Consider the following 17,472-nt stretch of genomic DNA (forward strand, 5'->3'; position numbering starts at 1 on the left):
GTTGTGTGGATCAAAACACCACCTTTGCTACACAGGGGAGTCTTTCTAGCACTCACCTGTACTGACCCTTAGGCTGCTTGGTTTTCACACAACCTGCTCTGCCCTCCTTTCTCCTCTGACGTAGTCCTTCCCTCCATATCTCCACCAAGTCAGATTACATTTCAGTGCTCTGAACCTAGAACCCCTTGAACATCAAAGCGTCAAAACTAAGGCCTACTTTTTAGTTTTTTATAGACCGGCCAGGGCAGCAGGCATTGGCTCAAGTTGGCATGCACTGGCACATGTTGGTTCACGTTGGCAGGAGAGGTGTACCGAATCAGCGGCTGCCAAGTCACAGAGGACTGCCAAATTAAACTTCAAATGATTGTTCTCTCCTTCTCTGCTCCCATTTTGCCTTCCCTGCCTCTCCGTTTTACTCTCCTACCACCGTTCAGTTTGTCTTTCACTACCTCTATTTCTCTTCATGTCTTTGTCTCTTCCTCTTTCCTCTCTCCTTCTTTATCTCCTGCTTCCACATCTGTTAATCTGATGGGGAGAAAGGTTAAACATTTGGCTGGCATTAGAAAACACCCTTTGCTACAACTATCTGTGTCTTTCTTGTGTGTGAGTGTCCATAGAGGGTAGATTCATCCTCTAATGCAAAGCGAGACAGGTGGCTCATCTTACTAGCAGTACCACAGGGGGAACATCTGAGAGAGACAGTGCATTGGTTGCTTGTCAGTGCGTTCCATAATAACCCACAAGAGCATTTTTTGATGGGGTTATGGTTTGGTTGAATTCATGCAACTAAAACTACTTGGTTAAGGTTAGATTGGGTTAGGTAAAGGGCACTGGCACAGATCATTTCCTTCCATCCATTCAAAAGCAATTACAACCCTACCAAAAGGTCATAAAGAATACACTTTAAGAGACCAGATGGTCCCCAGTGTAAAAATCAGCCAGTTCATATGCCCAATCATCCATCTTGAACTCCTCCCTAAGGTCAAAAGTGTCCGCCTACTGATGCCTTGATTTCTAACAGAGGATGGTCATTAGTCATATGACCACTAAAAGTCACACTTCAAGAAAATGTCAACATATGCCCCTTCAGTTCAGCAGTGTCTCCATTCAATTTTGTGTGTGTATATATATATATATATATATATATATATATATATATATATATATATATATATATATATATACTGTGTGTATATATATTTTGACAATGCAAAATGCCAGTGAAACAATCGTTGATGTTTTATTTAATTACATTTTCCTATAATAATGGGTCCTGGTGAGAAAAAAAATCTCATTACTTAATTATTCGGCGCCCAGGTTGTGCAATGAAGAGTGGTCAGAGAATAATTATTATATTTTTTCCATCCAATGCTGCAATTTGGTGCAATCTGGCGATGATTTTTATCACGGACAAAGGCACCAATTTAGGCATGAAACATATTGAATAAAACATTTGACCTAACTCCTTAGCAAAACATTTTGTTATACTTATTTTAACTATCCATTTATATTTTCGAATAAACATTGCACAAATTCATATTAGATATGTATTTACTAACACATTTCATATTGTAGAAGAATAGACCGCAGACTTTATTTCAGACATCTAGCCAAAACACATTCAAAAAACTAATTGACTTTAGACAAGGAACCCGGCGGTGCAAAAATGCTGACTCATTTTCGGGTTTTAGTACTCACTTTATGTAGCAATTCTGTTCCCTTTGAATTTAATCCAGGCCGCAATTTCTCAACATAACCTAATTGGGAAACCTAATTAGTAAGGAACTAAGTTTTAAGGGACAAGGTTGGATGCACAATAACTAAAGTCTAAACAGAACTAAACTATGAAATAAAGTCATTTTTGCACATTCCTTTTTGCATTTCCATCATGTCTGAATGACTGTGAAGATAAGAGAAATTACTCTGATAATGGATTTAAAAATTGCATTTGTAATGCACTTTTCACTTACAAATAAACAGCAACACAGTCCTCATCATTATTACTGTGGAGCGACTCTGCTCATTGAGTTGGTTGTAACGAACTGATGCCAAGGAGACCAGAGAGATGTCTGGGTGAATAAAAAGGAGACGACTCCAGAGTGTCTGTCTCCAAAATAGCAACAGGATGCTAAGTGGTTTATGGATATTTATTTTTTGCCTCAGAATGCAATTGAAAATTAAGTTTTGTGTTTTATTTTGTTCGCTCTGTTCACATTGACAGCTTGTTTTTGGGGATTCGGAACCAACTACATAATACATTTAAGATTAAAAAAAGGTCCACCCGTTGACCTAACAGGCACCGGGAGCTACGTATGTCACAAAACCAGAAATTCAGGAGTTGATACCAATATCAGCACAATTCCATGTTTATTGATACCTTATTCTATACCACAATAAAAAACAAATAAAGCAATAAATGTCATGTACTTTAACATACATTCCTGTATTACTGTGTCCAGACAGTTTTGTTCAAATTTATTATTAATCCCTGATGAGCCGCCTCAAGTTCCTCATCAAGCACTGAAACCTCAATGCTACCTCTGTGCATTAACTGTTAGCTTTGTTATTTAGCTAAGCAGCACTAAACTTTCCACCGGCTGCCAACAGCTAACGTTACTAGCTTTTCTCTTGCTGATTGCAACACAGATTTATTCATAAGGTAGCATCATCAGGGAAATTTTCTATTTACCCCAGGACGACGGTATGCCATTATTTTCGGACCCTGACCTACAATACAATAGAAAGACAGGAACGTTTTCAGAATTTTGGCATCAGCTTGGTAACCAAAGTATTGGTTCTTGTGATATCCCTAACCAGCGCTTGCTTAAGTATATCTGATGGTACCTGGGCCATCAGGAAGTACTACTACAAGGGCAAGGATTTTTTGGCACCAGTGGCTTAAGCTTTGTTTATACTCGCTGTTGTAAGCGAGAACCTCCGCAGATGGTGCGCAAGCCTAAAGTATGTACGGAGGCGTTTATACTCTATGTGCTGTGCACTGCATTATTCTCCAAAATGCCAGAGGACGTACAAACCAAAATTTACTGTGAAGAATCTTATCAACAAGTGTAACCCAGAAACACGCCTATACTGTTGGTGTAATTTGCAAAAGGCCATAAACCAACCTCCACTGCGGAGGGATTGTAATTATCTGTAAACTCGTATATCATATTCATAAACTACTTCATTGCCTTTGTACAAGCCCTGTAAAGAAAAAAGTCAAGTATTACATGCCTTGTAAAGAAACAAAGGTTGAATATCCTGTAAACAATTTGATTTGGCTGTGAAATATTTACACAAATGAAGATTTTTACGACCTCCTGTTTCTAAAGTATTTAAAAGTGAACAGGCCTTCTTTGTATAATCCCTAGACATGTAAATATAATTTTTATCAGTGAACTATTTGTGACAGTCACATGATTGCACACGCCAAGTTACAAAAATGTAAATGTGCACGCCCCACTCACTAGCAGTGATTATGTGATTTTCTAGCGCGCCTTGCACCAGCTTCACTACGCTATAAGCTATGCTTTAGGATCCAAATTTAGACCCTGGTCCACCTGATTGAATATGCAGTTTCTGAATTGGCTCCTGAGCTAAACAGCTTTTAAAGAAATGAGGGGAGAGAGAGATGGAGAATTACATGCAGCATAGGCCCCCAATCAGACTCCAACCAGGGACGTTGCTGCTTATTGTCGGTGTTCCAACTTGTTCCATGTGGCAAGTTTTAAGCATTTAAACCAACAATCCAGGCTTGTGTTTCTTGGTGAGGACGGTGCTACCGCTTACCAAGTCAATTAGCCAGAGAGCAAAACCAAGCCAGTCTAACAACCAATCAAGTCAAACATCCAGAAAAACTGCCACCCTGCCAAAAAAAACAAGCAGGCAACGACACTACCAGCCCAAATGTCCAGCCAAGATGTCACCAAATGAAACAACCACTCACCCACACAGTTAGCCAGCCAGCCAATTCACAAACCATATCCCAGGGTCCAGTCACTCACTTTCTCCCCACAGAGAACATGTTACATTTCCATCTAATGCAGTGTTTTGAAGTGAAGAGTGGGCAAAGCCAGAAGCATGAAATCTCTCATCTCACGCTACCTTGTTCACTATATAACACTCATTATTATGTTCTCTCCGAGTCCTTTTTCTCTATCGGTTTCTCCTCTGCCTCTCTTTTTCTTCGTCCTCTCCTTTGTGTGTGTGTGTGTGTGTGTGTGTGTGTGTGTGTGTGTTCCCACCAACTTTTTGATTCTCTTTTTGCCCGACTCTCACAGATAGTCAAGTGTTGCAGGACAGGTTTGGTGCAAAGTCTTTCTCACAGTGTTGCAGTCTCAAAAAATAAACTGAGACCTCTCACTGTGTGTATCAATTTCGCTCTAAGTGGTGTGTGTGTGTGTGTGTGTGTGTGTGTGTGTGTGTGTTGGTGACCTAATCATAGTGGATGTAGAGAGGGTCTTGGGCAGTCGCAGCATGCCTTCTCCCCCTCCTGAGGTCCTTATACCTGCAGAGAAATTGGATTTTTGCTTTTCTTTTCTCCTCCACCTCTCTCTCTACTTTCCCCTCCCACTCTCTCTCAGCTCCCCCCTGTTTTTCTCTCCGTTTATTTACCCTTTCTCCCCATCCTTCCAATTGAACTACTTTCTCCTTGACTCTCTCTTTACCCTTCCCTCTCTCTCCATTTCCCACCCACCTGCTTTCATTTCTTTCTCCTTCTCCCAGCGCACATCTCTCTTTCGCCGCGCCTCGTGTCTCAGACAACGTTATTTTACAGTTATGGTCTCCTGAGAGAGAATGTTATTCCACCTTTAACGTCTGTTCACCTTTGGTTTTATAACAGTGTCTCCAGGTTGTCCCCTCTCTCTGGTTCACACAAACCCACACACTCCAATAGACACTAGGGATCTGCAGGGTTTTGAACAGCAACAGGTAAAAGAGAGATCGCAGCAGCCCTATAAACATTGTAAAATGGGGGGGGGGCAGCAATTTGTCCTGCAGCATTTCGTTCCACAGAAACCATTACAAGAAGATGAAAAAAAAAAAATCCTAGCTACAGCCATAAAGGTTTAACCAGGATTCATTGTGTGTTTTCAATTGAAGATAATAGCAAAGAATTGTTACATTTCGGAGAAGAGAAAAGCTGTTAATGGAACCTGCTGGATTATTATAATCTGTCCTCTTTTGTAAATTTCTCTTTCACAGCACGTCTACACTGGGTTATACTTTCTACAGGAATGCCAGTGAGATTTTCAATTGTGTATACAATTCATAAAACAAATATTTTTTTCATGAAAAGATGCTAGAAAAATGTAATTTGGGAACATTAAAGGATTTGTAAATGTCCCACTTTGGCTTTCCCAAGTGTTAGTTTAAAATAACAAAACAAACAACACATGCCAGCACACGGGGACACTGAGTAAGAACAGGAAGATGTTATTTTAAACCTGCAATAAATGTTTTTTGGCCATTTAGGGGCTGCATATAACTAATAACAGATAACTATAACTAATATCATATGACATATCATCACCTTTTTAAAAAAGGTATTACTTATTTACACAGTACATTAGCGTCATTTTGGAGTCATGTTTCTGGCCACCTGATGAATCTTCACTCTCTTTTAGCTCTGTTTTTGGTCTCTACCAACTCCTAAGGCAAACATTTGGCTCTTTAGCTGGTAAATGCTCTGCGGCCTAAAACTACACTATGAGAGCAATGAGAGTGAACCCAAACGAAAAAAGTAAAGTTGGAGCCGGACAGCTAAACTATGAGCTGAAACTCACTGTGAAGCTGCACCATGTTCATTATTGGTGGAAGAGAAAGCTGCAGTAGAGGTTGATAGAAACAATAAACTTTATGTTTTTCAGGATCTAAGAAATTTGCAGATTTATGCTTGATATTTCTCTAAGTTGACTTCCATACCCCCCTATCCTTAGTCTGTTTCTATTTTTCAGGAATGTAATAGTCTGGAAGATGATGTTTCCAATCCCGAACCTCAGAATATTTGATTGTTTCTCCATCCCCAAAATTGGAGATGTGGGCAGTGTCTCAGAGGACTGAAACTAGGCTACACATTTTTTTAAACTAGAAATATGTAAATTGCAACACATGTTTGTGATGTTTTTGGACAGCGCTTGACAATGGTTGAGCACCAACAGCTCATATTTGTCTATAGATAAATATTCTTGGTTGCAGCAAAGGGAAGGCAGGATGTCTGAATGCTTCAGGGGCTTGTTGGTGACCTCAGAAAGAATAGGATACATTATTTGCCAGCAGCTACTAAGCTTGGGGCAGACCCAGGGCATATTGCATGAATTAAAGAGGCCTGGGCCTCTTTGTAGAGGTCACAGAAAAGATCAATACTGCCTGTGAATGGCAATAATTTTGCCTTGGGCCAACAGAGTTCTAATGTATACTTAAGAATACAGCTGAGGTTGTCTTCTGATTCATCTTCTGATATTCAGTTTTCTTTCATTTGCCTCACATTGGAAATTACTATATTATTCTACTCTAGCCTGCATTGTCTGAAACAAATTGGCAGAGAGTTAAAAGACCCTCTTTCTATAAACTTGGCTATCACCAAACCATCTGTTTTTTTATTATATTTTTTATTACAGTAGAAAAACTAGGTAGTTATAATGACCAGTAGAAGCCACGAAGTCTGAGTAAATTGTGACAAACGGCACAAAGGACATGACTATTGGTTTCATGTACATGGACACGGATTGTCTTTTTTTTCGTGGCATCTACTACAGAGCAAGTGATGTAGTATTTAACATCTGAAAAAACTATTTTGATGGTGGGAAGAGAGGTGGTTGGATCCAACAAACAGCGGACTCTCAACCATGAGACTGTGCTTCGGCACCGCATTGTGGTTAAATGGTTGTGCTTTTCTTGCCTAAGTAACTTTGTTGCCTAAACCTAATTACATGGTTTTGTTGCCTAAAACTAACTTTAGTTTTTAACGTGATCTCTCATCTCATCTTCAACCGTTTATCCGGGATCGGGTCGCGGGGGCAACAGCTCCAGAATTTTAACGTGATGTCATCCCAAAATAAAAGTTCTGAGCAACACAAAAAAATCTTCAGTAACGCCACTTCACTTGTTATTTTAACCCAAGACGACAATCTTTTCTTCAACCTATCTAAGTAGTTTTGTTGCTTAAACCTAACTAGGTAAAACAAAAGTATTTCACGATCTATTCCTAAACCTAACCAAGAAGTTTTGTCATCTCAACTTAGCCGAGTTGTTTATTTTGAAACGACTGTCTACACGTAACGACGGAAATTGAGAATGTGTTCTCTTCTTAAGAAAACATTTTGTACGATTTCGTAAGATATCATAAAAACAGTTGTATGAGGGTACGTTGAAAACCGCAGATTTAACAGCTGCAGTGTTTTCAACTAAAACTTCACTCAGGACATTAGGACCAAACTGTACTCATGCATAGAGAAAAATGGTCTGTTGATATATGGTGTAAACAAAAGTTAAGAACTTATTGTCTCATAAAGAATAACTACAGTGCTGCACTTTATGTGAAGTATAACTTCAACAAAAGACAAAGATTCCTATGTGCACAGTTACACTCAGGAACATTACTATTAGCCGGTAAGTTTAATTCCACTCCAGAGGAGGACAGGTTTGCTGCGTGAGCACGGTGAAATCGAGAATGAGGTGCACTTATATTTTTACTGTCCTTTCTAAGAGGACATAAGGGATGTACTCTTTAGTAAAATCACTTCCATTTATGTTTGATCCTTGTTTGCTGGATATCTATGAAAAACTTGAGTTTGTGCTTCAGGAAAGGAACCTTTTTTTGTAGCAGATTTTGGTAATAACTTTTATAATAACTACACGCTATTAAGCATTAGTTAGGTATGAGTAAACACTCAATTCATCATTTATAAAGCATTGTTCCTACATTAACACTCATTAGTATACAATTAATAACAACAGTTATACATGTTTTATACTTGATTAATAAGCGTGTCTATTATGTGTTTCATGATTGTGTTTTCATACTTTTTAAATGATGGATTTTATCAAGAATAAAACATTTATAACTGTTGTTATGAATCGTATACTAATGAGTGTTAATGTAGGAACAATGTTTCATAAATGATGAATTATGTGTTTATTCATGCTTAACTAATGCTTCATAGCGTGTAGTTATTATAAAGTGTTACCCAGATCTTATTTGCCAGGCCTGGAGAGAAGGCAGACTATTTAGTTTAAGACCGAGCGGTGAAGTAACCTGTGATTTTGTAGTTGAATGAAACTTAATGGAATGTGTGTCCACTGCAGCTGTAATTTTGGTGCCTTATAAACCCATGAGGGTTGGGCACATTCATGACATGAAAATAAAGATATCAGTCAATCATCAATCAATCATAACCAAAGGTGACAGTTATTTATTTTTATTTTTAATAATCAGCCATTTTTTTGCCTTTCTGATTGTAAAATTACCAATGTAATGCATTCACAATCTAAAAGCCATCCTTCTTCTTCTCTACTAGCTGTCACTGAGCTCCACACCGAAACTCTAAATGCACGTCAAATTGATCCCGTGTTGATTGTGAGAGTGTGACAAACTGTTGCAATATTCATTAAACAGCCACAAACACTCGGTTACAATGAGAGCTGTCTTCCCTTTTAAAGAGGCATCTCTTACTCACCAGTTTCTTCTGCGAAACTATCCACTGCCTAATTACGTTCCAAGACTGTGCTAATAGCTAATTATATACTCTGAGCTACTTTACAATGCAGTTTATGGCACAAAAAAACAACTTGCTGCTGTTCACATAAGCTATCAGTCATTTGGGTTTTTGTTTTTCTACCCCCTGCAAGCATCTCACAAAGGCATCACTTATGTAGTGAAATAGTGATACCACAAGGGAAAGTTGAGACTCAACAGTCTCCTCGGCTGCTCCTATGTTGTTGTTTCACCATCCAGTAAATCAGTGGTGTCTATTATTTACCTTGTTTCTCACAAAAATTCACTGATGTCGACTGTTACCAAGGCAAACCATTTGTAGTGATTTGCACAATGTGTAGGCAGCGCGTGTGTGAAGCTGAAACCCCACACCGATTCCTGGAGGGCTGACATATCGGGGAGAAGAATAATGGTTGAACCTTGGCATCATATATGGAGATAAGTGAAGGAACCACACATGGTTACATTTCTACAAAAGATTGCACTAGTTTTATCAATCTATGGCAGGTAATGGCTGCAAATTAGATTAATGTGATGTTTTTAGTGGTTCAGGCGTAAACACGACTTTGCCTTGTGTCAGTGAGTGTCAGGTGGAAAATGTGAAAAAGGTGGCTTAATAAAGGGCAGCGCACGTAGCTTTCTTTATCAGAGAATCAACGATATGCATCAGATTGAGGCCAATGAACGCATTTAAAAGCGCATTCTCTCTTTCTCTGTGCACGTCTACACATCCTAGATACAACCTTCTAGTCATATAATATGATCCAGTTAGTAGCTCCCCGCTAGGATAGGAGGTGCTGTGCCTCTATATGTGTGTGTGTGTGTGTGTGTGTGTGTGTGTGTTAATAGGAGACCCTGAGACAATGACAGACACCAAGCCCTAATTAGGTTGTCATGCTGAGCGAGCGAGGGGGTGAGAGAGAGAGAGAGAGAGAGAGAGAGAGAGAGAGAGAGAGAGAGAGAGAGAGAGAGAGAGAGAGAGAGAGCTTATTAAGGAGGATAGGTGTCAAGCTCTGGCAGGAAAAAAGGAGGTGGGAGGAGGGGCAGAGGAGTGGGAGGACGAGGAGATGAGAGGGAGGACGATGAGGGGAGGTAAAAAGAATCGGGTGCAGACAGGGGAAAACAAGAGGAGTGAGAGAGAGAAAGAGAGAGAGAGAGAGAGGAAGATGGAACAGGAGCCAGGAGCCAGGAGCCAAAGAAGTAAAATAGGAGACAGAGGAGAGGTGAAGGAGATGGAGGCAGCTGGTGAGATGAAGGGATGGAGAGGGTGAAGGTATGCAGAGGAGGGAGATGAACAGGATCTAGTAGTTCCACTAGTGCAACTTAAGTTAAAGCCCCCTGGAGTTTCAAAGTCAGATGATTGAGGGAGTGAAGCAAAGAGAGAAAATCCCTTGAAATATTGTCTTTGGTTAAATAATAATTGTAGTTATCTACATCTGCTTTATTTGGATGTGGAAACTTGACCCTGAAAGCTGACCTAAAGGTTTTTCGACCACATCTCATGGACTTCATCAGCAGTTGTCATGGAGATAGCTCAGTTGTCGTCAGATATTCTACTATGCATTGTCTTATATTTTGTCCCAAATACAATCATCTGTTATCATGTGACTGAAGTTCCGTACTTAGTTAAAATGATGATGGCTGAGCTATCGCCATGACAACTGACCAAACTACATCCACTGATGCAGGATGTGTGGTTGGAAAGTGTATTAAGTGGACATTGAATCATTTTGATCAAATAATGTAATTTTTGCTGAATCTTAATTATCATTTTTCATAAATTGCAGAGGACATCAAAGTTCATTCATGTACACCACAGGGTTGCACAACGAAATGCAGTTTGTAGTCCCATTTGGCTACATAAGAAAATCACACAAACAAAGCAAAATAATATGGTGGAGGTTAGGTGTCCCACAGCGGGAACAACAGTTTTATTTTATAGGAACAATAGTCCAGGCCAATGAGGTCCTAACCACCAGGAGCTTCAAAATAAATTAATATTTAATATAGACTATTTCAAATGCTTGTCTTCGAGTCTGGCTTAAAATAAACTCATAAAAAAAGCCAAATTGAAAAAAATGCTGAGTTTTCTTTTAAGGTTATTTATTACATTGAAACAACAAATATCATCATACAGGGTTACTGGAAAATAAGCCGGGGTATGAACTTGTCCCGATATTTACTTTTCAGAGGGCATATTATAATTCAGTTCATTATGCACACACACACACACACACACACACACACACACACACACACACACACCATCCGCTTGCAGGTAAACAACACTGTAAGCCTTGTTCTGGGCTACAAAGCCAACTGGTGCGCGAGTTGATACCCCCACCACCACCACCACCACGTCCACCGTAGTATCAAACAAATTCACACATATACACACACACACACACACACACGTATCCCTAAAGGGCCACATAGGACTCAGGCCAGCTCCTGCTGTTGTGCCAACAGCCATATTGTAAATATTCAATTTACTAAACTGGCAGCATTCCATAAAGCAGGACAAAAATATGCACGTGCACACACGCACCAGCAATAACTAGACACAGGAGAAATGTCTTGATATTCTCGAACAGACCTCAACAAATGCAATGAAGTCATGACTTCTGGCTTTTTTCTGGACCGATCAGCTTGCCATCTGATTAAAGAGAAAGGGGTCAGCGCTGAAGTTAGCAACAGCTCTGGCTCAGGCTCACTTAAGGTGGGCTTACCTTTAAGGTGGACTTGCTGTTCTCCTTTAAGTGACTAGCAGTGACTAGCAGCTCCTCTGCTCAACTTATTTTTGCTTTTATATTGGTATTTCTTTTTACTACTTAACTGATTGCATTAATTGGTAAAAATTTGCATTGTTGGTCAACGCTTAAATGGTATCACTAACTGATCTGTATATTAGGGAATGAAAATACAAAGTAAATATGCACGTTGAGTATTGAGGAGGCAAAGGGGCATTTTTTTTCTCTCACAATGGATACTGAGCATTTTCAAACAAAAACCCACATTGCTTTTCTTCAAACATCCCAAAAATAGCGCTGCTATTTGCCAACACTATGAAAATAAACCACCTGGGTGCAGACGGAACACTCGGAATCAGAAATCTTTTCGATGGTCGTTCCCATGTGATGAAATCCACGTTGCCGAGACGACTCAGAGAGCACCGCTCCGTGGCAGAGTCGGGCCAAAAATATTTTGCTTGCACGCTGGTGAAATCCTCGCTGTATTTATTTAGTCTTAAGCAGCAAATGTGCTGTGGCTGGAAGGAAAACTTCTAATTAAATTTGGTGTTTTCGCTCAGTGCACTTTGACCTGTGGCTCCCATGAGGGGAGAGAAGCTATGTTCACAAAGATTTACAAACAATGCATCCAGCATGACCAGATATAATCCTAAACTGTGCTTCCTTAGAGAATCTAGGCTGTAACAAAAAAAAACGTTTTTAATTTCTTTAGGGTGGAGTCATGACAGTGTCAAGTTATTAGTCAAGATGTGTGTGAAGGTACCTTAGTACACAGGTGTAGAATCCATTGTCTTCCATTTCAGCAGATCTGAACCATATGGAGTCATCTTCTTTACTCAGCCTGTGACCTGAGAAGATTATAGGCTCCTAAAGAGCACAGTACAAAACACGTTAGAGCAATTTAAGAACAGAGACACAAAGTCCATCTCTATCTGGTATTAACATAGTTAATAGAAACACAATGACATAGAGCAGAAGGGCATACCATTGCACCCATAGGATTAGGAAATGCATATTACATGTATCATCAGGTCGAAATGTAATCCAGCTAAATCCTGTTTTACCATTCAAATATTAGCCACACTGCTGAGAAAAGGGGAACAGAGTTTTATTGTACCACATGGGACCTCGGTATGATTTATCAGTCCCTCTAGTTTCTGTGTATTGGCTATTACCCAAACACAAGCACACCCAAAGAAAGTAAAGAGAGATTCTTCACACTTTCACACTTTTACATTCAATACACTTTTTTTGTAGTGTGCAAACTGACGGCTTATAGTGTCCTTTTCCAGTGTGACTACTTTAAAACATACTTAGAATTGGTATGTAGAATGCATTAAGGACAAAGCTAAGAAATACATTATTAATTAAAAAAAAAATAATACATTTCCAGTAAATTCTATGGTACAGCATATCCTGCTCACTGGTTATAATAGTTGACACTGACAAAGTCCATAAAAAAGCCTACTGTTCTTCAATTGAAACACCCAGGCTTCCTTTGTTATGAGCTGAAATCATGATATCATTCAAATCCAACCTCACAGCCTGAATCTTCATTTGCAAATTTAGGTAAAACATTGTACATTTTGCATTCTACTTCCAGCACTTTTTCCATAAAACCAATCAGTAATACTTCTGAAAAATAGTCTCCGACCACCAGTGACCAGACCACACTGCTGCTGAACAACACTTTAATCTGTGAGTTTTGTTTAGCAGCAGTGTGGTCCGCCATTCTTTGATTTTATATTCTGTATTGTCTTTAATGGAGGAGACTTTTCTCAGTCAGAATAAATCATGTTTTTGTTGTTATTTCAGCCAGACATATGTTTTTATTTTTTATTTTTCTGTTACTGCAAAGTCTCCCGATGATTGCGTACCATCCAGTGAGTTCATATTTGTAATATTATATTTTATGAATCCCTGACTTACTGACTGGTTTTGTTTCATGGCCATGCATCATATAATAGTGCTTGTTCAGGGGTATTCACTTTCATTAAATGTGAATACTGTAATTAGTATTTATTATTTATTCAATAGTTAGGACTTTTTTTGCTTTTAATCCTAACTATTTAAATAAATAAAAACGAATACAAGCAGGACATATTTTAATCTTTATTATTGTCACTTGATTGCCAGGGTTGGACTTCTATACCCTTCAACCTCATTAGCTTTTATACCAAGTGGTCTTACCTCAGCATCTCCTTTGTTCTTGTACCAGATGAGGCGCAGCTTGGCGTTGGTTGCCATGGTGTAGTTGGTTCGGATGTAGCTGTAGAACAAGGCACATTTCACCCGAACAGGTTCATCGGCCAGAACGTGGTACTCCTTCAGATCCACCGACCAGTCTATGCATCCGTCCACTGCGAGCATAGAAAAACAGATGGACAAATATTGAGTATTTGGTGACAGATATAAAGTATATAGACCATTGTACAGTGGACTGTGGACTGACTCCAAATCCAACTCCACTGTGGGGAGAAACAATGATGGAGACAAAGAACAGGGTGAGAAACTCATATAGGTTGGGAAGCAAAACATGAACGATCATCAAAAACACTTTATAAACTACTCTTTATAGAGAAAATATGCATTTTGTTCACCTTCAAGGCAAAACAAATATTGAACTAGCAAATGCATTTCCTGCTGAAAATGTGTTGGAATGCTGAAAGCTGAATGCTGACATGAATCGCAAAAGAATTGCTGAAAATACAGAAATGGGAGACCACCTGTCTGAAAAACGTTGAAGGCCAAAAGCATTAAACTGCACTGCTGAAAACCGTTCTAGTTGAAATGTCTAACTGGCAGAGTTGGAAGCTAAACAATTTTACTGTCAAAGTAATAGTAGTAAAAGTAGTAGTAGTAGTAGTAGTAGTACTAATAGTAGTAGAAGTAGAAGAACTATTAGGAGTAGTAGTAATAGTAGCAATAGCAGTAGAAATATTAGTAGAAGTAGTAGAAATATTTGTAGGAGTATTAGTAATAGTAGTAATAGCAGTAGTAGTGATCATAGTAGTAGTTGAAATAACAGTACTATTAGTAGAAGTAGTAGTAGTATTAGAAGTGGTAGTTGTAATATATATATATATATATATATATATATATATATATTATTAGTAAAAGTATTCGTAGCATTAAAATAAGATAGATAAAATAATTGGTATGTGTAGTATAAGTATTATTATTAGTAGAAATACTAGTAGCATTAGAAGAAGTAGTAGTAGTAGTAATAGTAATAGCAGTATTTGAAGTAGCAGTAATAGCAGTAGTGGTAGTAATAATATTGGTGGTAGCAGTAATAGTAGTAGCAGTAGTAGTAGTAGTAGTAGTAGTAGTAGCAACACCAGTAGTAGTAGTACTAGAAATATTAGCAGCAGTAGTAGTAGCAGCAGTAGTAGTAGTTGTCGCAATATTAGTAAGAGCATTAAGCATTTGAACAAAAAAGCCTCATTTTGAGCTTAATGTTTAAATACAGTTAATCCATGGGGTTTTTATTTCGAAAGGTTGGGGCTGGGTGGGGGAGAAAGGAGGAGAGGAGACAGAATCATTATTATACTCTAAGCTGCGTAATACACACCCATTATAAAGTCATAAAAGGACTGAAAAAATCCTAAAAGTTAAAATGTGACAGTTCAAAAAGTGTAAAAGATATCAAAAAGCTGAATTATGCGGCAATAGTTCAGGGGTTTCACAACATTTTAATGTTGAAATGGTGTCTGTAGCTGAAAGTATGAAGAAGTAGAAGGATTTGAAAGTTGAAAAAGTTTAAGAGTATTTGAACATTTTCTCCATAGGCATCCCATTCAAAAAAAATTGCAAAAAGCTTAATAATTCAAAAAGTTTAAAGATTAGAAATATTAAAAGTCATTGCAGAGGTGTCCTTAAAAAGCTGAACATTTTGATAATTGAACGGTTTCTGTAGCTTAAAAAATGTGGAAGGAGATAAGTGCCAAAAAAACGTACGGAAGAAATATAATAAAACGGAAAAATAAAGATTCGAAGAACAATACTTGGAAGGCTGAAGCAGCATTACAATAATTAAATTTGATAAAAATGTGTGTTTTTCGTGAACCTTTTAGAGGGGCAAGCAAAATAAAAGATTAAAAGAGATACTTGTAGAAGATGTTGTAACTGTACTGTATACGTCAAAGGCATAACAGGAGGGAGTGACATTGATAAAAAAGCAAGTGTAGTAGTTGTAATTTGAACATCTTAATTGAAAAAGAATCAAAAGACAAACACATTTTTTTGTTTTGTTTTAATGAACTGATTTCACAAAAAATGTTTGCCTTTCTTGTCATTTACAATTTGTCCCTGAGATGTGTTGCAAGAAACTGAAAAAAGGGAAAAAATAGCAATCATTGAAGAAAAAAATGGGAGAGACAGCGAGACTGAGATGCAGGTAAGTAAAGGAAGAGAAGGAGGTCGAGGACAAATGAAGACAGAGAGAAGAGGGGGGGGGGACCGGTCAACCGCAACGAACAGAAAACAAGTTGTAGATGGAAGACAAGTAGGAGCTGGTGAGACGTAGAGGTCAAGACGGAAAATGGACAAGGAGCTTTCCCAAATGAACTTCTCTCCTCCCCCTGTCCAACCTCTCCCTCTGTGCTCCTTCTCTTTTCCTTTTCTCTCTGTCCTTTGGTCCTCTGACTTCTTTTTTCTTCTTCTTTTTTTTCCCCCTCTCGTGGTCTGAGGCTCAGATAGTTGCATTCCGTTTTAAATGAAACCTTCAGACCCTTGCCTCAATGCCTTCCCTCTGGATTAGAGCCAGCAACCCCGCAGCAGTAAAGCCTCTGGTTCTTCCATCTACCCCAAAAAATTCCTCCTCAGCCTCACATCCGTATTTCCTCTTGCTTATTGTTTATGCAATACTGGTATTAGGGTTGTAAATACAAGTACGTTATTTGGATATGACCAGATAATGGGGTCAGAACAAAAAAAAACAACACATTTTTTCGTTATAACTTCTTCACTAGCAAAAGTAATCCAATTGTCGGTACAATGTGAACAGGGACTGCTAGTAGCCAGAACAGCAGGACTTTTCATGATGCATGTGTGCCAAAAAACATACAAGTGTAGATAGTTTGAAGTTCATCATTCATGCAGACATTGGACACGGTTAGGGTGAAGCTCGACACAGATATCGCACTGGTGTCATTTTTATATGGGAGTGCCGATAGTAGCTTTGTGGTCCCCCCCTATTGTGTACACCCTTATTTGGCTACACCCCTCGTGGACTTTCTGCCAAAGTCAGAAGTCAGACGATTGTTACCGTAGATCCCTGTTTGGGCACATAGTAAAAATGTGTCGAGTGTAATTTGTGTTGAGTTAAGTCACATCCGGAGATTTAAGGACTTCATTTGCATGAGTTTGCGGCGCAGATTTACGGCCGCCCGCTTAATTGGTTACATTTATAGATTTAGCAATATGCATTAAGTCATACAGAGGCAGGATGGATTTAATGTAGTATTAACGTACAAACACACATACACACACACACACACACACACACACACACACACACACACACACACACACACACACACACACGCACAAACACACCTAAGCAGATTTATTGCACACAATCAATTTCTCACTCTCAAATGATTTAGCACTCATCCATGTCTCTCTCTCTAACACACATATATATATATATACACACACACACACACACACACACACACACACACACACACACACACTATTTAACAGCAGTCATTTAATCATTGACAAGGTTGCCAGATATTCAGAGGACTAGAGTCGTAATAACTCACTGCGTGCATGGGAATGTGTGTGTGTGTGTTTGTCAGTGTGAGTGGGTATGAGAGAGAGGTTTGAATGGAGTTGGAAATGTGTGTGTGTTAAAAATTAAGCAATGAATAGACCCACCTGACTTTGTGGTTGTAAATTAATGAGCTGACACAAATAGAAGGTGTGAGTGCAGTCCATTCAACACCTAACAGAGGAAAACACACACACACACGCACACACGGACACACCCAGGGCATC

At 38.8% G+C, this 17,472-nt stretch overlaps 1 protein-coding gene across 2 annotated transcripts in view; it reads right to left on the reverse strand.

Moving 5' to 3' along the window:
* il1rapl2 (interleukin 1 receptor accessory protein-like 2) overlaps positions 1-17,472 on the reverse strand; it is a 374,577-nt gene that overhangs the window by 126,323 nt on the left and 230,782 nt on the right. For both annotated transcript variants that reach the window (XM_068714208.1, XM_068714207.1), the window contains exons 3-4: positions 13,657-13,826; positions 12,230-12,333 (exon numbers count right to left, since the gene is read on the reverse strand). In XM_068714208.1, the coding sequence (XP_068570309.1) occupies positions 12,230-12,333; positions 13,657-13,826 (274 nt within the window). The remainder of the gene's footprint in view (positions 1-12,229; positions 12,334-13,656; positions 13,827-17,472) is intronic.

Source organism: Cebidichthys violaceus, unplaced genomic scaffold (genome assembly GCF_023349555.1).
Source record: "Cebidichthys violaceus isolate CVI_PGR_0920_01 unplaced genomic scaffold, fCebVio1.0.p SCAF_2, whole genome shotgun sequence".
Taxonomy (NCBI): domain Eukaryota; kingdom Metazoa; phylum Chordata; class Actinopteri; order Perciformes; family Stichaeidae; genus Cebidichthys; species Cebidichthys violaceus.